Genomic DNA, 24,368 nt, shown 5'->3' on the forward strand with positions numbered 1-24,368 from the left:
CAATATTAGTAGCAGCAAAACAATATATGAACAATTAGCAACTAACCATGATAATAAAAGATAAAAACAATTTGTACCAAAAAAATATGGATTTCACAAACTAGTTTAAGGGGTAATTAAAAACTACTTGCAAAAGACATAAAGTTTAGAATCATTTTTACCTAATAAGAAAAATACTAAATCTCCATTCCACAAAAAAGTTAACCCAATAGAAAAAATCATAATAGTTTTTAGGTATATAAATTAATAGATTGATCCGAAATCTGATTCAAATCCAATATAGCACCTATGGGTTACATAAGAAATATATTGGATTGATTCGATCGCAACTTCGAATGTGGAATTAAAAGGTATCAAATAGGAAATGATACTTTGAATCATAGAACTATAATGAAATACACGATCAACCAACATTTATCAAATTTGAAAAAGAGTCAGAAGAAATAGTTCAATCCTCTTATTTTGATTTCTCGAACTGAGAGATCTATGAATCGGGATCCTAATGCATATAGATACAAATAGTCCAATGAGAGCAAGAATTTCTAGGAATATTTCATTTCTGAGCAGAATAGTCGTTTTCAAGTAGTGTTCTATCTATTACATAATAGTCATTTTCAAGTAGTGTTCAATCGATTACGTATTAATCAATATTCGATTGATTAGTCTGAGGTTATCGGGAAAAAAAGCATGTCTGTAGTGAATTTATTACACGGAAGTGCTAGTGTGGGACAATCTACCTTGACTCGTTTTTATAGTTTACATACTTTTTTATTACCTCTTTTTACTGCCGTATTTATGTTAATGCACTTTCCATTGATACGTAAGCAAGGCATCTCCGATCCTTTATAGATAGTATAGTCTAGATCGTAGGCATTTGTAATTGAGCATTTTTCATTTAGGGGAGGAACAATAGTATTTCACTACAACAAATATGTCTTATTCTTTAATACAATAAAAAATCAGTTAATTACTCCTTTTTTTTAAGACGAAGAAACAACTTCTATTTTCTCGACTTTACTATTTACTACGGCGACATAGAATTAAATTATTACTATATTTATTCATTTTTCTACTTCTTCTTCCAAGTGTATGATAACCCCAGGGAGTTGTGGGTTTTTTCTACCAATTGGGACCCTCCCTTCACCACCCTCATGGGGATGGTCTACATGGTTCATAACTACTCCTCTTACTACAAGACGCTTAGCTAGCCAACACTTAGATCCGGCTCTACCCAAACTTTTCTGATTTACCCCAACATTCTCCACTTGTCCGACTGTTGCTAAGCAGGTATTGGATATCAAATGGACCTTCCCATAAGGTAATTTTAATGTGGCTGATTTTCCCTCTTTTGCAATTACTTTCGCTACAGCACATGTTGCTCTAGCTAATTATCCACCCTTTCTGAGTGTCATTTCTATGTTATGTACGGTCGTGCCTAAGGGCATATCAGTTGAAGTAGATTCTTCTTTTTGATCAATCAAAACCCTTTCCCAAACTGTACAAGCTTCTTACCAAGCATACGAATTTCTGGATGTAGATGATGATATCTATACAGATGGATCTTATATATATATATATTGCCTAATGAAGTACCGCATGAGTAGATATATAGGAATCCAAATATGTTGAATCACTCATGTTATGATCTTCTACATCCTAGGTCTTCACGTTCCTTCATCTAGCTTATGTTCTTATGTAGCATGCAATATGTATTAAGGTCTCATAAAATTATTTATGAGAATAAAGCGCTATTAGTTCAGTTTGGTAGAATGCGGGCCTCCAAATCCCGATGTCGTAGGTTCAGATCATACAGAGCGTGATTTCATTCTTGTTAGATCTAGACAGAACGACACTGCGAAATATTTGAACCACAGTCTAAAGTCTGAATTTGACCTATAGGATTAGGATTAAAATAAAGAAATAGTAGGTCAATAAACAAAAGTGGTGTAAATTGATCAAATGTCTAACTGATCATCACATCAGTATCGTAAATATGCAGTTACGAATAATTCAGCCAAAGTAATAGGAATGAGACCTAACACGATTTCAATGAGAAAAAGGATTAGGATTAAAATAAAGAAATAGTAGGTCAATAAACAAAAGTGGTGTAAATTGATCAAAGGTCTAACTGATCATCACATCAGTATCGTAAATATGCAGTTACGAATAATTCAGCAAATGAGACCTAACACGATTTCAAAGAGAAAAACTTCAATCATTTGAATTTGTTTGAAAGGGAAAGGAGAGGTAATATCTATCCTTAAATATTATTAATCTATATTGACCATGAATCCCAACAACCAAGAAATTGGAAATGAACACGATAAGAAACTGTGGTATATCTAGAATATAAAAAAATTCAATTCATTTTATCATTTCAAATCAAATATGCAGTGTTATTAATATTGTACCGGTCATCAAACCGGTTAAGATACTAATATAGTGGTATAAGGTTCAACTTGTGGTTCACTCATTAAACCACATTTGAATGAAATTAGATATACATATATATATAATTTAGTAACATTAATGTTGAAAATCAACAAAAAAAAAACAATAATTTTTTTTGATTAAAAATTTAATTTTAAATAAAAATTGACTAATATGACTGTTACAGTTTAATTGAACACTGGTCGATATGACTAATATGATTGCATGACCAGTATAATTATTGTAATATACTAGTATTGAGATCAACTGATTGGTTTACATATAATTATTGAACTGGTAAGCACGAACCAATTTTTATAACACTGAATATATAAGTGTTACTAATTCATTATTTATTGTTCTTTATTATCCGTTTTAAGGGATCGTTATTCTCCATCCTCGTTACAGTGTTTCATATTTTGCATAATATGGTCCCAAATATTACCTTATTATTTAAAGCAGTCACTTATTTTTATCTATTTTAATAAATTGTTTATTTGAAAAAGTCTTTGTAGGAAAAATAATTCCAACCAAGTGAAGCCACTATAAAAAGGTTACCACAGGAATAACTACGATCACGTTTCAGTTTTGAATCCTCATATTCAACGAAGAAGGAGGAGAGAGTGAAGAAGAATTCGTTCCTTGCATCAAAGTTTTGATTTTTGAAGATGTCCCTGCTCTCAGATCTCATCAACCTTAACCTCTCCGAAACCACGGAGAAGGTGATCGCTGAGTACATATGGTTAGTCACATGTTCATGTTAGTTTTTTTTCTGTTATTATTTTTTTTGTTAATATGTTACCTATTAACAAATATAGAAATAATATAGCATGGCCCTATCTATCTTATTTACATGCAACAATTATTGTTTTATTCAAGTGTGAACTCTTGGATAGAGGGAATTAACAAAGGAAATAATTTATAAGTGGGAAAGGCAATAGAATTATTGAGGTAAGGTTTTGGTTCAAGACATGTTATTTCACATATGACTCTTCACTCTTCTATACACATGTATAAAGGAGACTCTCTAGTAATCGGAGGTTCTCCGATAACAGCAGGGTCCAACAACAATTTGCAGAATGATTTTCATCATGGTGTGATGCTGCTCTGCATTTTCTTGCATAACCTGTTTTAGTTCCATATCTTCTAGAAATAAATATGAAAAAAATCTTATTGATAAATAAAGTTGGGAAGGTATCCACTTATTAAGTTTTTTAAACTTTAGGACAAGTTAATATTTAAAAGGGGCAAAGTTCTATTTTTTTCATTGGGAATACTAAAACGGGAAACCTTGCTTCAACGAAACTTTAGCTCCATTCAACTTGGACTATTATGATTCGGTCTATATTCATTAAGTTGTGTATAACAAGGAAAATAATTATTTATATCCCTGCTTTGACTTCGTCTTTTGTTTTACTGATTATTATCATGCTTGGTTTTTTATATTATTTACTATTACTGCTATAATGAGTCCGTTAACTTCTTCAATTCCACCTAATTTGTTTTTATCAGAATTTCTCCTTTTGATAAACTCTAATGATCCTGCTTCTATTTTCATTGTAGGATTGGTGGATCAGGATTGGACCTTAGGAGCAAAGCAAGGGTAACGCACAGTTTCTAGAAAAATAAAATGTGAATTTTATATTGTTTGTTTTATAACTAATGCAAATATAAAATGGTTATGGGATATAGACTCTACCAGGACCAGTTAGTGACACATCAAAGCTACCCAAGTGGAACTATGATGGTTCCAGCACAGGTCAAGCTCCAGGAGAAGATAGTGAAGTGATCTTATAGTAAGCTATTGTTTTTATGTTGAAATTTTTAACACCACTTCAATATTTTTTCACAACTTTTTTTCTTATTTGGGGTTTGATTCTATATAGTCCTCAAGCTATTTTCAAGGATCCATTCAGAAGGGGTAACAATATCCTGGTTAGAGTTTTTGTCTACTTGGTTTTCCCTAGCTTGTGTAGTTGAACTTGTTTTTCATGGTGTAACCCTTTTTTTATTTTTCAATTGAAATTGACTTAAGGTAATGTGTGATGCTTACACTCCTGCTGGAGTACCCATTCCCACTAACAAGAGACATGCTGCTGCAGAGATTTTCAGCAATCCTGATGTTGTTTCTGAGGAACCCTGGTACCTGTTCATTATTGCTTCATTACATTAAGCTTATAACTAAGTGTTTCAATCATGTTTTTGTTTTTGTTGACAACTTTCCTTTTGAGGCAAAGAAAGAGATAATAAAATAGTAAGTGTAACATCAACACGATGTTGGTCTAATGGTGTAAGACTTTACTAAATCCCCAAATAAATTAAGATGTTAAGGGTTCAATTCTTGGGAGTAATACTTATTGGGAAGGACAATCACACATCCTAAAGTGGATTAATTCCTTATCCATAGGGTGAAAGGATATACTTATAAAATTGTGCAACCATGTAGCATGGATAACATAATTGTGACTTTTTCACATGAGGTTTTGTGTGCCTAACTATAGGTCCATGGTTTTGTGAGTAGGTATGGTATTGAACAGGAATACACCTTGTTGCAGAATCATATCCAATGGCCTCTTGGGTGGCCTGTTGGTGGTTTTCCTGGACCGCAGGTGAAGACTCGTTAACCAAAACTTCATTTTAGTCCTTAAAAGCATCATTTTTTTAATATATTGGTCCTTTTCCTAGACCAATTTAACTGTAAAACAGACCAATTTCATTATGTTTTTAAACATAAGGACTAAATGTGATTTATTTTCTTGGACTAATATGAAATTGACATTTTGGCACCCCAGTTGTACAAAACTATTGGCCCTATTACTTGATTCCACCTCCATATTGAGATCATGGTCACAATTGCTTGACCTCACAATTGTCACAATTGTGATGTGACACTAAGTCACAATAATACAATAATGTATGTTCACAATGCAACTATATTTAAATTGTATTAGATGGCAGTTGGGCCAAACTAAATTTAAAAATATTTTTGTAATGACACATCTATGAGCTCGTCTCTATTTTTAATTTCCTCGTCATATTGGTATGAGGGGTGTTTAGTAACATTTGGCGTCTCAAATTTTCAAATGTTGCTCCCATGGGACCCCCAATATGGCACTAATCACGTGCAACATAAGAACAAATGATATTAACCAGAATTACCATAATTTGGCAACTTTGAAATCAAGGTGAATAATTGAATAGATTTTCCAATTTAAACTTGTTTTCTTTTGCTATTTTATTTGCTTACATATGTTCTAATTTTATTTGGTTAATTAATAGGGACCATACTATTGTGGTATTGGTGCTGACAAGGCATATGGTCGTGATATTGTTGACTCACATTACAAAGCCTGTCTATATGCTGGCATTAATGTCAGTGGAATTAACGGGGAAGTGATGCCCGGGCAGGTTAGTTGGTAAAATTCATTCTCTGTTTTAATTTGTAATTCATAACATTAATGCTAAGTACAATATTAAGCTTATTAAAACTAGAGTTTTCCATAAAAAGTAATGAAAATGTTTTTTAGTTAGAAATAACTAATATAATTGTTAAACATTTTGAATGATAAAATTGGGAGACAACTATTTAAAGTTCTTTTCCTTTGTCATTTCAAAAGATTTTTAAAACCCAACTTTTAAATGTTATAACATCATTTTTTAAAAGCTATAATTCCTTTCAATTTTTTTTGTTAATCAAACAACTCTAATAAGTTACTATCTGATTCAGAAGGCTATAGCGAAAAATTATAAGTTCGCACAGCAGGACACCACTATTGTGGTTTTGATACTTTCCATAATTATAGTAATATTAGTCATACACTCACACTTGCCTACAATTTTCTAATGAGGATGGAGATCACCTATTTCAACTTAGTGTCTCCATTTCTATCTCATTTCACTTATATCTATACACATGAATATAACATATTATTTTAATAAAATAAAATTAAAATGAAGTTAAAATAAAGTATTATTTTTGACTTATTGGCAAATACTAATTAGTCCGGGACATATGACATAAATTTTGTACGACAGTCCAATTACGATGAATACAACATTTACTTGTCATTTTTTACCCTTAAAATTTTAATATTTTCCTTTCGTACAAATATCTTTCAATTATTAAATTGAAACATCACTTGTTGTTTTTCTAATTTTAGTGGGAATTCCAAGTTGGTCCATCTCTTGGCATCACTGCTGGTGATGAGATATGGGTTGCTCGTTACATTTTGGAGGTAGGTATCACATGCCTACTCTTAATGTCACTATCACCAAGTTTTTAATTATTTTATCTTTCGAAAGACCAATGTTTTCATTTTTTGATCTAAATTAAGAAACTAAATTTCTTTATTTCTGTTTTAACAGAGGATCACTGAGATTGCTGGTGCTGTGGTTTCCTTTGACCCTAAACCAGTCAAGGTTGAATACCCCCTCCCTTTTAGTGCAAATATTTTGACCATTTCATTCCTTTTATTTTTTATGGAATTGGTGCTGACCCTTCTAGTCTTGTTACTTGGGTTATTAAAAAAAACCAGGGTGATTGGAATGGTGCTGGTGCTCACACAAATTACAGGTAATTTATGTTAATTAAATGAAAGGATTGAGTTTAAACAAATTTTCTTTGGTTTCATGGTTGACAAGTGCATGCAAAAATATTGTTGTAGCACCAAGTCCATGAGGAATGATGGTGGTTATGACATCATAAAACAAGCTATTGAGAAATTGAGCAAGAGGCATAAGGAGCATATTGCTGCTTATGGAGAAGGCAATGAGCGTCGTTTGACTGGTAAACATGAGACAGCTGACATCAACACCTTCTTATGGGTAAGCAAGAATACAATGACTTTACATGCACTATTACTTTTGCACATTCACTACTCATCTTGTGTACAATTTTTACTGTTTAATAATAATGGAGGTCAACTTTAAAATATATGTATTGACAGTGTATAAGTTTTATAATACTATCATTGTATCATTTTCATTTATGTTTAATTATTATTGACTCTTCAGAAAATATAAAATAAATTAATTACAAGTAATATATCGACTCTATATAAATCTTTACATTGAAAATATATAGGTATCCCCTAAACTTTTGAATAGTGTTTTGTAAGAGATGTGTTTTAGAGCAAGGCATCAGATTAAAAAATGTAACACTCAGTACCTTTTAGTTGGTTGAAATTGAATAGAGTAAAACTTATTTAGGCATGTGAGTGTAGGCACACAGGTACAACTAATCAAAATAAATCCAGATTAGTTGTCATGGCTAGGTAGGCATGTGCATAAAAGCATACAGGTTTGAGATAACCTGAAGATATGGCATATTAGATTTAATGAGTTAAACAGTCCAACCCAATTGGATGGTGTGATATACAATTAATGATTATGAATATATATATATATATAAATAATTGTATATAAATATATAATTATAAATAATTAGTAGTTACATATAATTGATTGTAGTAACATTTCTCTACTTTTTCTAGCCGAATAAAACAAAAAAAGTAGAGCAGTACTTCATTTTTTTATATTTTAAGTGAATTGTTAGATTTACATCTTGTATTATCTTGTATTATTATTACGGTTTAACCATATTTACTGCTGGGTCGGAATTTTTACGGTTCAACCTTTCATCCGGTTAAACTATGAACCAGGACCGTTAGCGACTCCGATCAGGGATTACATAGGATCGTCCGCCAGTTCCGTTTTCATTGATTTGAACTATTTTCGTGTGAAATGCAGGGAGTTGCAAACCGTGGTGCTTCTATTAGAGTTGGAAGGGATACTGAGAAAGCAGGGAAGGGTTATTTTGAGGACAGGAGGCCTGCTTCTAATATGGACCCATATGTAGTCACTTCCATGATTGCTGAAACCACCATTCTCTGGAAACCATGAGCTACCACTACTAACATCATTTGTTAAAGTTACGGTGGCATGCATGATAGTTTAGTGCTTGTTTGTTGGTTCTAACTTACCAAGGCTAACTACTTAACTAGTTCGTTGTTTTCCATTTCATTCTCTCGTTTTCCTATTGGATGTTTCAATAATTATGTACTGTTTGGTTATCAAGTAAATGATAATGGCAATAGCAATATAGCATACGACATTGTTATGTGGGTGAAATATAGAAATGTGTTGATTTTAGTATTTGTTACTTTACCAAATAAAAGTACATTTGGTGGACCACTCAATATAGCTTGATCATGCTTTCAAAAATAAGAGTTGTTTCACATTGTGATTTTGGAGGGGAATGGAATGGAATGGAAGACTTTGAAAAACCTCTTCTTATTTGGGAGTATGAATGATAATGAGTACCTGGACCTGTCGGTATTCGTAAAAAGTACTCACAATAGGTTGGGTATTGTGAATACCCATTTTTGTCCGGCTCAGGAAAAACCCAAAACATTTTTTTTTAAAAAGGTAAACAAATAATATTAAATAGGAAAGTCAAATCAATGTTTTTAAGGTATCTAAGTGTTTAGGTTAACCAAAGTTAAAAAATAATAAAAATAAACAAGATGTGTTAGGGTTCCTAAATTTAAGTGATTAAGTTAACCAAAATACAAAGCTAAAATTAAATTAATTTAGAAAAATGATTTTTCATCAACAAAAAACTAGGACCTAAAAACCCACACCCTTTTAAGATAATTTTTTATTATTGTTTTATTATAAAATAAATAGATGATAATTAAAAAGATTTTTTATTAATTTTTATAAGTGACATATTGATTGTGACATATTCTAAATATTCTTTTTAAATTCCAAATAAAAAAAATTAATTTAATTTTTTTCAAAAATATAATTTTTTTCAAAAATATAATTTTAAAAAATTGAAACATACTCATATATAATTATTTATATTTTTTTTTGGGAATTTATAGAATATAAAAAGTAATTAAAATATATTTAATTAGGTTTTAATTAGATTTTCAAAAAAATAAAACTAAAAGATATATTTTTCTTAACTAAAATATACTCAACCAACAAACATTTTTCTACCTAAAGAGCTACATAAACTTTCGATACCATTAATAGGGATACGTAAGACTAGAGTCAATTTTGTCATGCACACTAATAAAAATAAATAATTTTTTATTTTTAATAATTAATTAATGAGACAATATAATAAATAATAATAATAATGAAGTCATATATTTTAATGAAGGGTACCGTTTAAGGCAGACGGGTAGGGTGTTAATACATTCCCTACCTTGTAACCAATTCCTGAACCTGGATATCAAAAATTGAAAAGCCCAAGGTAATTAGGCTTATAAGATTTTTCTACATTTTTAACTATAAAATGTAGTAGCGACATTTTTAACATAGAATGGATGTCATTGGCAAGTTCTAGGCTTCTTATAAAGGTTATCATATTGCATCTCTTTCAACTAGATAAACCCAAATATTATGATATTAGAAACATGAGACTAACTCAAGCGGCTAACTCATAATAAGAGGTAACAATATGAGTGGTCCACGTCACCAACACTTTGAAGCGGCAAAGACCGCGACCAATGAGGCTAGTGTACCTTCTATCCAAAAAGGTATCACTAATACTCGGGTATATGGCATATGTGTACCTAAAATGTGTACATTATATCACATAATAATAAAACAATAGAAACATGCACATATACTTCATATACACAACATATAATTACACAATTCATACAATTAATAATTTAAGCATGTAACATATACCTATACATACAAATAATAATTAATAACATATAATTCATATTTATACATATAATTAAAATTAATCATATCATTCATATTTATAACACTAAACTAATAATTAAGCATACAATTTTCATATTTTTATATACAATTAATAATTAAACATGCAATTTTCATATATATACACACAATTAAAATTAATCATATAATTCATATTTATACATGCAACTTTCATATTTATACGTACAATTAAAATTAAACATATAACTCATCTTTATATATATAATTAATAATTAACTAATCAACAAAATAATAATAATAATAATAATAAATAAACAGTCACACATTTTATTGATTGTGAGCTGGACTCTCTCCAAAAAGTCCCTACCAGAGTCGTCAACTGTCACGCCCCGATTTTCGGCTGCACGACTTATTTAGAATCGCCACTACATTTTATAGTTAAAATGTAGAAAATCTTTTAAGCTCAAGCTTTTGGATTTTTGAAGTCCAGGTTCAGGAGTCGGTTACAAGATTTCAAAAAAATAAAACTAAAAAATATATTTTCCTTAACTAAAATATACCCAACCAACAAACATTTTTCTACCTAAAGAGCTACATGAATCTTTGATTCCCTTAATAGGGATACGTAGGACTAGAGTCAATCTTGTCAGACACACTAATAAAAATAAATAATTTTTTATTTTTAATAATTAATTAATTAATGAGACAATATAATAAATAATAATAATAAAGTTATATATTTTAATGAAGGGTACCGTTTAAGCCAGATGGGTAGGATGCTAATATCTTCCCTGCCTTGTAACCGACTCCCGAACCTGGATATCAAAAATCTAAAAGCCCAAGGTAATTGGGTTCAAATGATTTTTTTACATTTTTAACTATAAAATGTAGTGGCAACATCTTTAACATACAATGGATGTCATTGGCAAATTCTAGACTCCCTATAAAGGTTATCATGTTGCATCTCTCTCAACTAGAGAAACCCAAATATTATGATGTTAGAAACAGGAGACCAGCTCGAGCGGCTAAAGAGGTAAGGCTAGTGTCCCTTCTATCCAAAAAGGTATCACTACAACCCGGGTATAGGGAATATGTGTGCCTAAAATGTGTACATTATATCACATAATAATAAAACAATACAAACATGCGCATATACTTCATATACACAACATATAATCACGCTATTCATACAATTAATAATTTAAGCATGTAACATATACCTATACATACAAATAATAATTAATAACATATAATTCATATTTATACATATAATTAAAATTAATCATATCATTCGTATTTATAACACCTAATTAATAATTAAGCATGCAATTTTCATATTTTTATATACAATTAATAATTAAACATGCAATTTTCATATTTATACATACAATTAAAATTAATCATATAATTCATATTTATACATATAATTTAGGCATGCAACTTTCATATGTATATGTACAATTAAAATTAAACATATAATTCATCTTTGTATATATAATTAATAATTAAGCATGCAATATTATTCGAAATTAACTAATCAACTAAATAATAATAATAATAATCTATACTATTAATAAAGGGAAAACACAAAATAACCACCATCATGGTGTAATTTGTGTTTTCCTATTTTGCCCTTAATATCTTTTTATTTCTACCAAAAAACCATATAATATTATTTTATCTTTATTATCTTCTTATTTTAAAAGTGTATTTAAAAAATTGAATATTAGACCAATTGAATAAATTCAACCGTAAATTTAGCGCAAAAAATTATATTTGAATTTATAAAATACAAACTATACATTACAAACAATAGGAAAAACGGGTTGACAGGCACGACAGTGCATGTCAACACGCTAGTAATAATAATGGTAAATAAACAGTCACACATTTATTGATTGTGAGCTGGACTCTCTCCAAAAAGTCCCAAGAAGAGTCGTCAACTGTTGTGCCCCGATTTTCGGCTGCACGACTTATTTAGAATCGTCACTACATTTTATAGTTAAAATGTAGAAAAATATTTTAAGCCAAAGCTTTTGGATTTTTGATATCGAGGTTCAGGAGTCGGTTACAAGGTAGAGAAGGTATTAGCACCCTACCGACCCTCCTTAAGCGGTACCATTCATCAAAATATATGACTTTATTATTATTATTATTTTTAGATTGTATGATTAATTATTACAAAGAAAAAAATATTTATTTTTATTACTATGCCTGACAAAATTGACCATGATCCTACGTATCTCTATTAAGGGAATCAAGGCTTACGCAATTCTTTTGGTAGAAAAATGTTTGTTGGTTGGGTACATTTTAATTAAGGAAAATTTATTTTTTTAGTCAAAATATTGATTTTGCATATTTGTTTATTGGTAAAAAAGTTTTTTAATTTATTTATTAATTTTTATTATTTATTTAATCAAGAAAATAGAATTTAATTGATTTTGAGATTTAATCGATTGAAAAGAATCAGCATATCACAACCTTTCGAAGATGATTTGAGAAGAAAGAGGCCTTCAAGGCGACCTTCTCGACATCTTTGATTAAATCTCAAAGTCATTTTATTCCTGTTGAAAATTGCTTATTTATCATGTTTTATTTAAAAGTGTTAAATTTGTAGAGGTGTGGTTTGAAATTTTATTATATAAAACAATTATGGATTATTAAATGACTAGGGTAACACTTAATTTAATTGAAGAATGCACTAAAATACTTTGTTTTATACTTTAAACATTTACTAAATTATTTTTAGGAAACCGATGTTCTTTATTCATAATTGCTGGATAATTACAGAGAATAGAAAAATCGGTTGCTAAGAAATAAAAAAAAATAGAATACTAACTACTCATTAAAAAGAGTGAGATTCTATTTATTTTTACCCATTATCCTTAAAAATTTCCATTTTTATGTATAATGTCATTATTATATTTTATATGATAATTAGTAAATTGTTAATGCCGAATTTATTTTTTTACAGATTTAATATTGGAAATATAGTATGCAAAAGAACTAATTAGAACCCATTAAAACACATAAAATTACATAACTTTACATCGTGTAAGTTGGGATAGGGTGTGACTTGCCTGGAGTGTATGAGACACGTGGCAGTAGAAGAATGGATGGCGCGTTGTAGCTGGGTGGACCGGGGCACATGTCAGGACGTAGTTGGTGCAATATTATGGTCACACACACACGAGATCCTGTGTTCTCAAGGTCGGGCTAATCTGGTGAAACTGGTTGAACCGTGGCTAGGACGCGTTTCGTCCTGTGATTGGCTGCAGACGGGTCAATGCGAAAGTAAGTAAGTAAATCGCACAGTGACTATGGCGGGTGCACAGCGCGAATTCTGATCGCAGCTGCACTGGATCGCTTAGAATAAAAAAGTTTTTCTCTCTCTCTCTCTCATAGTGGTTATGTTTCTTTTGCAAATTATTTTTTTAGCGTTTTTTTGGAACTAGAGGAAGAAGACTTTCACTCTACTAAACTAGTGTATTTATAAAACTCTTTAACCTTAACCTAATCCTAATAATTTTCTCACTGAATGGCTATACACTAATCTATAATCCTAGTTTTTTGGGATTTAAACCAACCCACCAAGTCAGGTTTAACTTGGTGTTTTAATTTATTTATTATTTTTTTGAAAATCGAATTAAAACCTACTATAAATTCCGAAAAAATATAAATAATTATATCTGAATATGTTTTAATTTTTTAAAATTATATTTTCGAAAAAAATGAAACTAAAAAATATATTTTCCTTAATTAAAATATACCTAATCAACAAACATTTTTCTACTTAAAGAACTAATGTAAGCCTTGATTTCCTTAATAGGGATATGTAAGACCAGAGTCAATCTTGTCAGGCACAATAATAAAAATAACTAATTTTTTCTTTGTCATAATTAATTAATTAATCAGAAATTTTAATAAATAATAATAATAATAATAATAATAATAAAGTCGTATATTTTAATGAAGGGTACCGCTTAAGGCGGACAGGTAGGGTGCTAATACCTTCCCTACCTTGTAACCGACTCCCGAACCTAGATATCAAAAATCCCAAAACCCAAGGTAATTGGGCTTAAAATATTTTTCTACATTTTTAACTATAAAATGTAGTGGCGACATTTTTAACATACAATGGATGCTCTTGGCAAGTTCTAGACTACCTATAAAGGTTCTCATATTGCATCTCTCTCAACTAGAGAAACCAAATATTATGATGTTAGAAACAGGAGATCAGCTCGAACGACTAACTCATTATAAGCGGTAACAATATGAGTGGTCCACATCACCAACACTTAGAAGCGGCAAAGATCGCGACCAGTGAGGCTAGTGTTCCTTCTATCCAAAAAGGTATCACTAATACCCGGGTATAGGGCATATGTGTGTGCCTAAAAAGTGTACATTATATCACATAATAATAAAACAATACAAACATGTACATATACTTCATATACATAACATATATTACGCAATTCATATAATTAATAATTTAAGCATGTAACATATACCTATACATACAAATAATAATTAATAACATATAATTAATATTTATACATATAATTAAAATTAATCATATCATTCGTATTTATAACACCTAACTAATAATTAAGCATGCAATTTTCATATTTTTACATACAATTAATAATTAAACATGCAATTTTCATATTTATACAGACAATTAAAATTAATCATATAATTCATATTTATACATATAATTTAAGCATGCAACTTTCATATATACGTACAATTAAAATTAAACATATAATTCATATTCGTATACTGAACCTTCTTGCGCTCCTCATCAGTCCATAAGCATTTAGGCTTTTCTTTCGGTTCGTCATCCACTAAGTGAAGTGGGACGAATGGTCCACTAATCACGGATTCCCAAATGTCCGAATCAATGGCCTCTATAAAAATCTTCATTCAGACTTTCCAGTAGGCGTATCCCTCGCCACTGAATATGGGAGAGCGATTAATGGATGCGCCATCACCGCCAAAGGGGATGGTGGAACCCATTTTAATTCTCTTAGGATCATGCGAATATGGTTGAGCTAGTACGTCGTACTAGCTCTGATACCACATGTTAGGTATCAGTGGTCTAGGCACACATAGAAGGGGAGTTGAATAGGTGTAGCGGTTATCAATCACCACTTCTCGGACCAAAACCCAGTTCTGGAAACAGCTCAGTTAATCAATTAACTAGTGGGCTTAATAGATTAACACACAACTGAAGCAGAATGATCAGAGCAGCTAACTACACAGTTATTTATTAACAGATAAGCAGAGATACAACAAATATCTTTATGCAATATTAACAAGTATATGGCAGGGTATAAGCATACAAATATGAGCTTCTAACTCGCATTAAAACAACAAGAAATGTAAAGGAGATTAAGAGAGAACAACGTGCACAGATGAATTTTTATCCTGGTTCATTTGCGGTCCACTACAAAATACATCCAGACCTCCCCTTCTGATCTTGGGAGATTTCCTTCTTCACTATATTGAATACAAGTATAATCACATACACCAATACAATGTACAAGACTCATGATGCTTCTTTCTTGAAATCCTAGAACATCTAATCCTTGGTTTGACTCTACCTATCGCCTGAGAAAACCTTTCTCGCAAACCAGCCCCAGCCAAGATTCTCGTTCTCAATTCAAGACCTCATAGTCTTGGTGAAGAACCACTCTATCTCTATGGTAGTAAGACACCAAGAGACAAATTCAACACACAAAAACATATTACAAAAACAAGGTTTAACAAGCACAATAATGCTCAAAATATAACAATGAAAAACCTTAAGACTAACCCACTCACAATTTACTCAAGCCATCATGCATATGTGAGTTAATCACAAACAGTAAACACAAAATATCTCTCTAAGAATCTCTATGAAGAATGCATGAACATGTGAAAAATAAAAGGATGAGATTAAGCATATGAAAATAAAGCATGCAAATAACAATGAATCAACTTCAATAAGGCATGTTAATCTCTCTTCCTCACACATGCATTTATCTCTGCAAAACACAAAGTAAATCATGAAAATATGCTCTTTAATCAATCCTAAACAATAGTATGCAATGCTACACTTCTCTGCAAATTGCCTAAACTTATACAAAACAGTTTTGACACTTCAAACTGTTGCAATCAGCTAAACAGTTAAAACAGAAAACCGTTATAACATACAAAAGACCTATTAATCGATTAACCAGTGTAACATGATTAAACAGAAACCAGTTGTAACAAAAAAATTGATATGACAGAAAAATAGTTGAGTTAATCGATTAAGTCACCACGTTAATCGATTAACCAACATATTAAAACACGTGATTCAAAAGGCAAACTACTATATGTTATGCTTAACTCCTATACATGTTTTAGCAATTATATTATGCCTAATATGCACATATAACATGTATGATTAATGCATGAACATACAATTAACTAGATGATATGTCTCATGAATGTGATATGACAATTATAATGGCTTGAGAGACTTGTATCTAGATTTACCTCACTACTAAGGCAGACATCCCAGACTACTTAGAATAATGACTATATTGATATAACCTAGTTTAGATATGACCAATGAGCTCTAGGCATGTTAATTGTTGAGCCATCTTCAAGCTTTAATAAAACATTGCCTTCATCAAAACATAGGCAAAGCATTGCTAGTGCGATCCTTGACACTTTGCACTTTCACAGAATTTGGATAATACTAGGTTAAGGACCAAGAACGCACGTCGGTGTACTACCGGAACTTGGAGTGAAAAGGGTGAAACCAAAGACACAGGTCAGTGTACTACCAGAATTTGGATGACACTAGGTTAAGGACCAATAATGCAGGTCGATGTACTACCGGAACTTGGAGTGAAAAGGGTGAAACCAAAGACGCAGGTCGGTGTACTGCCGAAATTTGGATGACACTAGTTATTTTAACGTGTGATGCCATGTTTATGTTGTTTCATTTTTGTATGGATGCAAATGCATGTTATGAAATGCTCATGTTCGACAATTCTATAGTTTTTCAACACAGATTGTGTTGTAATTAGTATTCATCGCCATTGCTCTGTCACATCCTCAACATTTGGTTGTAGATTGTTGTTTGTAGGGAACGATGTTGTTTGTTCATACTAGAAGACAACGATTAAATTTGTCCTTCAGCATCAAAGTGCTTTTTTTTTCCAATATTAATCAAGTCAACATGTTTAAAATTCTTAAGATAGTACAAGTTTAATAAAAACAAGATATGCAAACAAAAGGCTTTAACTCATATGTGACTAAAGAAATATAAACGTGTTTGGAATTTTGTGTTATGGGTAGAGTGGTGGGAGTTGGTTTTAAATAACAAAATATGTTAGATCACCATTGCACAATCATTGATCCTCCAAAAAATTACCCCAATATTGACTTATTGCCTTATACTCTTAAGAGACCTTTCATTTTTCTTTTGTCCCTAAGTTTTTCTTAGACCGCCCTTTCGGATTTTCGACCTAGCGAGATTTATTCATTTCTTTAAGAGTGTTTGTGTATTGATCACACTATGCATAGACTTTTAAGAAAAAATGTTTTGAATTTGTTTTGGAGTCAGTCATTTGGTACCTTGGTGTGTATCTTAAACAGTTCGAATCTCAACAAGTACTTTTTGGGCTTGTAATGCGGTATGGTTAGGGGTTTACAAGATAGGAAAGGATATAAGGCTCAAATAATGTGTTTCCCGCTTCCAACTTTCTCCATATTCTCCATAATCCTATTTCAAACATCTCCTATATTTCAATCATGGATACGATTTCCATTCGTTTTGGGAAAGGAAAGTTTTGTAACCATTCTAGTTTGAGATTTTCTTTGATTTGCCCTAACTTTTGCCTAAGGTTTTACTAAAACTCTTAGCGGGCTCTTTTTGTAATCCACTAGATCCCTTTTTGATCTTTTGAGGATTTGTTGGAAAACTACCATTTCCCCGGTTTATTGGTGTTTCTCGAAGGTGTTGTATTTTTTGAATAAACTTCTTTCATATTATCTTGCCTCAAAAGGGGTGACTTGGAATATCTTCATTGGTGTTTGGAACAATAAAGAATCTTTATGTCATCAACCTGACCTGTTTGAGGATACACACGGTATGAGATGTGTTTACATCATCCTCCTAAGAGAGTGCGCAAAGGTATGCAAAAATGCATCATCAATGCACAAACTTTTTCTTTTGTTTTTTCTTGTTTTTTGTTTTTTTGAAAGGTCTCTCAAGCATAATACTTCTTTACGACATCTGAATTTACGGAAAGAGGTAGATCATTTCCGTCCATAGTACTCAATATCAATGCTCCTTTAGAGAATGTTGTTTTCACCATGAATGGTCCATCATAATTTAGGGTCTATTTACCCCTATGATCCTTCTGGATTGGGAGTATCTTCTTAAGCACAATATCTCCCTCTTGAAAGTGGCATGGTCAAAATTTCTTAGCCTAAGCTTTCATGAGTCTTTTCTGGTATAGTTAACCATGACATATAGCAACTAACCTCTTCTATTCTATCATGTTCAGTTGGTCGTACTGCTCCTGGATCCATTCTGATTCTTTCAATCCTAATTCTACCATGATTCTGAGTGACATAATTTATACTTTAACAGGGAGCACTGCCTGAATCCCCATATACTAGCGAGTATGGTGTTGCCCCAATTAATGTACGTACCAATGTGCGATACCCATGTAGAGCAAAAGATAACATTTTGTGCCAATCCTTGTATGTCACCACCATCTTTTGAACAATATTTTTAATATTCTTGTTTGCTTCTTCTACTGCTCCATTCATCGTAGGGCGATAAGGCGAGGATGCATGATGCTTGATTTTGAATTCGCTACACATCTCGGTCATCATCTTATTGTTTAGGTTGGTGGCATTGTCTGTGATGATTTTGTTGGGTTACCCATATCTATACACAAACTCCTTCTTGATAAATCGTAGTACCACTGTCCTGATCACATTGGAATATGAACACGCCTCAGCCCCGTGAAGTAGTCGATGGCTACAAGGATGAAGCGATGCCCATTAGGAGCCTTTGGTTATATTGGTCCAATCACATCCATTCCCTACATGGAGAAGGGCCAGGGTGCTGAAAGGATATTTAGAGTATTTGGTGGAGCATCGATGTTGTCTGCATAAGTTTGACGTTTGTGGCATCTCTTGACATAAGTACAACAGTTTGTCTCCATTGTCATCCAAAAGTAACCTTCCCTTAATATGTTTCTAGCCATAGCATGTCCATTTGCATGAGTTCCAAACGAGCCTTCATGCACGTCCTTGAGTATCACCTCAACCTCTTTGTCTTCTAGGCATCTGATGAGTACCATGTCATAATTCCTTTCAAAAATAATATCCCCATCTAGAAAGAAACCCATGGCCAATCTTCTCAAGGTTCTCTTATTATTCTGTGAGGCACCAATGGGATACTCCTTTTTCTGTATATAGACCTTGATGTCGTGATACCATGACTTCCCATCTCGCTCTACTTCTATCGCACAACAATGGATTGGTTGATCTCTGATTTTTATTTTGATGAGAGATTGGTCTTTCCCACTTATATGGAACATTGAGGATAATGTGAATAGGCATCAACTAGTTTGTTATCCTCTATCGGAATGTGGTAGAAGTCGATTTCTTCAAAGTTTTAGCCATTCGGTGGATATGCTCCTTGTAAGGTACTAGCTTGTTGTCACGAGTCTCCCATTCTCTTTTTAATTGATGGATGACTAGGGTTGAGTCCCCAAAGACCTCTAGAATTTTAACTTTTCTCTCCAATGATGCCTACAAACCTAGGGTGCATACCTTATATTCATCTATAATGTTGATGTAGTCAAAGCATAATGTGGCAATAATAGGAGTGAAGTTGCCTTCTAGATATACAAGTACGACTCCTATCCCGTGTCCGAGTGCATTAGAGGCCCCATCAAAAATTAACGTCCGTACACCATCTTTTGATGGTTCTTCCAAGGATAGACTCATGATACCTTCATATGGGAACTCCTGGTCCATTGGTTTAGTCTTCTTTATGGGTTGGCTGACAAGATAATCTGCAAGGGTACTGCATTGGAATGCTCTCTATGTCACGTATACTATATCATATTCTGACAATAAGACCATCCAATGAGCGATTCTCCCTATTAATATTTGTTTCTCAAAGATATACTTCATAGGATCCATCTTTGAAATCTTCCAGATGGTGTGACTCAACATGTAATGCCTCAAGCGACGAGATGCCCATGCTAGAGCACAACATGTACGTTCTAGCAATGAGTACCTTGTCTCGCACTCAGTGAACTTCTTGCTTAGATAGTATATGGCTTGCTCTTTTCTGCCTGATTCATCATGTTGGACTAAGACACATCCCATAGAGTCATGTAGCACTGTTAAGTACATTAGAAGAGGTTGATCAGGTACTGGAGGCATCAATATTGGGGATTTGGTCAAATAGTGTTTTATGCTTTCAAAGGCTTTATGGCAATCGTCATTCCATCTTATTGCTGACTCTTTCTTAATAGCTTGAAGATTGACTCATATGTAGTTGTTAGTTGGGAGATGAACCTGAATATGTAGTTCAAACGCCCTAAGAAAAATCTGACTTCCTTCTCGGTTTGGGGTACTGGAAATTTCATGATTGCTTTGACCGTCTCGGGATCTACTTCAATTGCTTTCTGTCTGACAATGAAACCAAGGACTCATCCTAATTTAACCTCGAAGCTACATTTTGTGGGATTTAGCTTGAGGCTATACTTTTTGAGTCGTTCAAATAACTTTCGTAGATTCTCCACATGCTCTCCCTTTGATTTGAACTTGCATATTATGTCATCTACAAAGATCTCCACCTCCTTATGCATCATGTCGTGGAAAAGAGCTACCATGTCTCTCTGGTATGTGGCCATAGCATTCTTCAGACCAAAAGGCATGACTAGATAGCAAAAGGTTCCCCATGGGATGATGAAAGTAGTTTTATCTACATATTCAGAGGCCATCTTGATCCGATGATAACCGAAATACCCATCCATGAAGGAGAAAAGGGCATGGTCTGCAGTGCTGTCGACCAAGATATCTATATGAGATATTGAAAAATCATTCTTTGAGCTAAGCTTTGTTCAAATCTTGATAGTCAATGCAGATCCTGAGTTTACCTCCCTTCTTTGGTATGGTTACAACATTAGCCACCCATCCTGGATATGTAGAAACTGTTATGAACCCGACGTCTAGCTATTTCTCTACCTTATCTTTCACCCTTAAGGAAATATCTGGCTTTATCCTTCATAGCTTCTGCTTAACCAAACGTGAATTTGGATTCAACAACAGCTTGCGTTCCATAATGTTTCTATTCAGACCAGTCATATCAATGTACGTCCATGCAAACACATCTTTGAACTCGTGCAAAAGCTGAATCATCTTTTTGCCTCTTCCTCTTTCATCAATGTTCCTACTTTCACTTACTTCTTGTCGTCCTCTGTCCCCAAATTTACTAGCTCAGTGGGATCTTCACAAGGCTTAATCTCTCTGGACTCTTGCTCAACCATCCTCAATAACTCAGGTGATGCCTCCCATTCTTCATCATTATCTCTTCCGTCGAGCTGATTAATTGGATGATCATGATTGTATGTGTGGCTAATAACATGGTTATTATTTCTGGGGTTAATATCGGATCTGCATTAGGTTGATGTGTTGATTAGTTTTATTTTCTTAGGTTTTTCATGGTTTTACTTCTTTTTTGTGTGTGCAAGTGTAAAAATATGAAGAATAAAATGAAACGCATAATATGAAGAAATAAATGTATTTTATTGAATTCAAAAACTTGTACTACTTAATGAAACATAAATAGATGTCCTTATTCGAAAGGAAAGAAAATAAATCCAATAGCTTTAGACATGGCTAAGGGATTCTATCATCTTATTACATTGCTTCTAAAAACACTTGTGGAGACGCGTCTTCCTCTATCCAGTTTTTGAGAGTGGTGCCTAGAGGGCACTGAAAAACATAGTCTAACCCATCTTCTGAATCATCATCTCCTACAACAACAATCATTCTTGGTTCCAAGCCAACACTAATGAAGTTCTTGCTAATGTGTGGGATGAACATCCTTCCAGCTTCATACTCCCATTGCCCTGGGCAAGCCATCTTTCCTTTCCTCTTCTCTTCAACAGTTCTATCTCTATCTCCCCGGGTGGGTTTGTATACCAGGCCATATCGACCCTTGGTGTGTCGTAGCATGACTAGGCTTTATCTTCCTTGGCCAAACTTTCCAAGCCCTTTTCCTGGCTGATAGCCCTTTTTCAGCATTACTCTAACCATCATTAGTGATGCTTATGAAGGTTGGGGACTTAGTTTGGATGTCCCCCCTCCTATAAATGAGGCGTTGGCAATCTCTAGTGCTTGGAAGGATGTTCCAATAGCTTCCTTCGTTGCTTCGATATACGAAGTGTCAAGAGATCTTGATACCAACATATCTTCATCTCCGAAAATGATGAGGAGCTTTCCATGCACTGTGAATTTAACTCGATAGTGCAATGTAGAAGGCACAACCCCAAAACATGGACCCATGGCCTTCCCAATAAACAACTGTAACTAGGATTGATGTCCATGACATGGAATACTATCTGGAAAATGCAGGTTCCTATTTTTATGGGCAGCTCTAGTTCCCCTGTGAACTAGACCATGACATCAATTGCACATTGGTCCACCATACCATTGACAAAAGGAAAGAGGATACTGCAGTAGATTGCTAATGCAAATGTTGGTTTAAACATATTTCAATCCTCTTTCTCCACCACTTGATCAAGATGCTTCTTCATACAACTCCACTTTAAACCATAACAAGGCTCTTGCTTCATGATGTGGGATGCAGATGGATGGACACCTATCAATTATTCAATGAGACCTTCAGTAACATTCTTTGTGCCAGTGAACAAATATACCTTAAGCCTGCTCTCTAGTGGGATGTCCAGAAGAATATCATATTCTTCAATTGTTGGAAAAGCATCTACATTTGGAACGAGAAGAAGATCTGCCATTTTACCATACTCCTTTGCAAATCGACTCTTAATATCTATAGGGACTTTAGAGAGGAGCTCCACCAAATGGCTTACATAAAAGGTCTGCAACTCGAACTTCACTTTATTTTTTATTGAAAGAGTGTTGTTAGAACCCACAATTTTAGAACTAGCCTCCATGTCTTGCTATATCAAAGAACCTCTGTTTGAAAATGTGTATGTTTATTAAATTAATGGAAAATTGTTTATATAAAAAATGATGAATGAATATGAAATGATTTATGATATGATTAATGTAATAATATATGTAATGATTTATGATATAAAACGGTCTAAATCCCTCTTTTAGGATAGTTGACCCTATCTTGTATGATAATGTCACTCATTCCAATATAAACTAAATACCAGGATATGATAGATATTCAGTATATTGCCGAGGCTTAGTTTAGGCTTTCCAAAAAGTGGACAAAACTTGCGCTAGGGCTTAAGGCCCATCATTGGGAGTGATGATAATATTTTGGGACGTGACTCCCAAAGTTTTTCCAAATTTATGTTGTTATTATTATTATTACAATTTTGGGAAATAAAAAATTACCCTAGGGTATGAAACCCTTTTGTGGGTATAAAATTATAGTGCAATAACAAAAATGAGTGATGAACTTTGAAATTATTTAGAACGTTAAATCTCATTTTATGACATGTATGAATGCAGAATGAGGTGGACATAATTTCTTTCCAGTGTCCTACACATGGTATACTTATAGGGTTTTGGATAGACTAATGATCACACAACCCTATGGAAATGTATTAGGTCTCATAGTGAACTCGATAAATGCTCTAGACTTTTAAGTCACCAAATTGCCTTCAACCTCGAAAGAAAGGAGTCTCAATATCCTAGGTTAGAAACAAGAGGAGTCAAGGCCCTCGAGCGTCTAACTCACGATACCAGGACAATTTGGGTGGTCTATTATGCGAATACCAATAGACAAGTCTAACACCGATAATGCACATGTCCCTCTTATCTCAATCTTAATCTCAATCTTAATCTCTAACAACCCGGGTATAGGGCGTATGCGCGTGTAAATCAAGTGTAATGTGAGTGTGTGAGGAAGCAAATTTCTTTTAAAAAAATAAACATTCATCCCAAAGCTGCAAAAAAAATGGAGAGCATATACAATAATAATAATAGACAAAGGAAAA

General features: G+C 32.9%; 1 protein-coding gene and 1 long non-coding RNA gene across 2 annotated transcripts; one reads left to right on the forward strand and one right to left on the reverse strand.

Moving 5' to 3' along the window:
• On the reverse strand, positions 860-20,528 carry LOC109326038. The gene is made up of 3 exons (XR_002105210.1): positions 20,518-20,528; positions 13,931-13,938; positions 860-941 (listed from the first exon to the last, which is right to left on the reverse strand). It is a non-coding gene; the product is annotated as an uncharacterized LOC109326038 (long non-coding RNA).
• Positions 2,998-8,550, forward strand: LOC109326037 (glutamine synthetase nodule isozyme-like). The gene is made up of 12 exons (XM_019558675.1): positions 2,998-3,172; positions 3,994-4,033; positions 4,123-4,226; positions 4,317-4,365; positions 4,466-4,572; positions 4,952-5,039; positions 5,710-5,838; positions 6,591-6,665; positions 6,796-6,849; positions 6,966-7,003; positions 7,095-7,254; positions 8,179-8,550. Exons 1-12 carry the CDS (start codon positions 3,099-3,101, stop codon positions 8,329-8,331), a joined length of 1,071 nt encoding a protein of 356 aa, XP_019414220.1. The 5' UTR covers positions 2,998-3,098; the 3' UTR covers positions 8,332-8,550.

The sequence above is a fragment of the Lupinus angustifolius genome, chromosome LG14 (assembly GCF_001865875.1).
Source record: "Lupinus angustifolius cultivar Tanjil chromosome LG14, LupAngTanjil_v1.0, whole genome shotgun sequence".
Classification (NCBI taxonomy): Eukaryota; Viridiplantae; Streptophyta; class Magnoliopsida; order Fabales; family Fabaceae; genus Lupinus; species Lupinus angustifolius.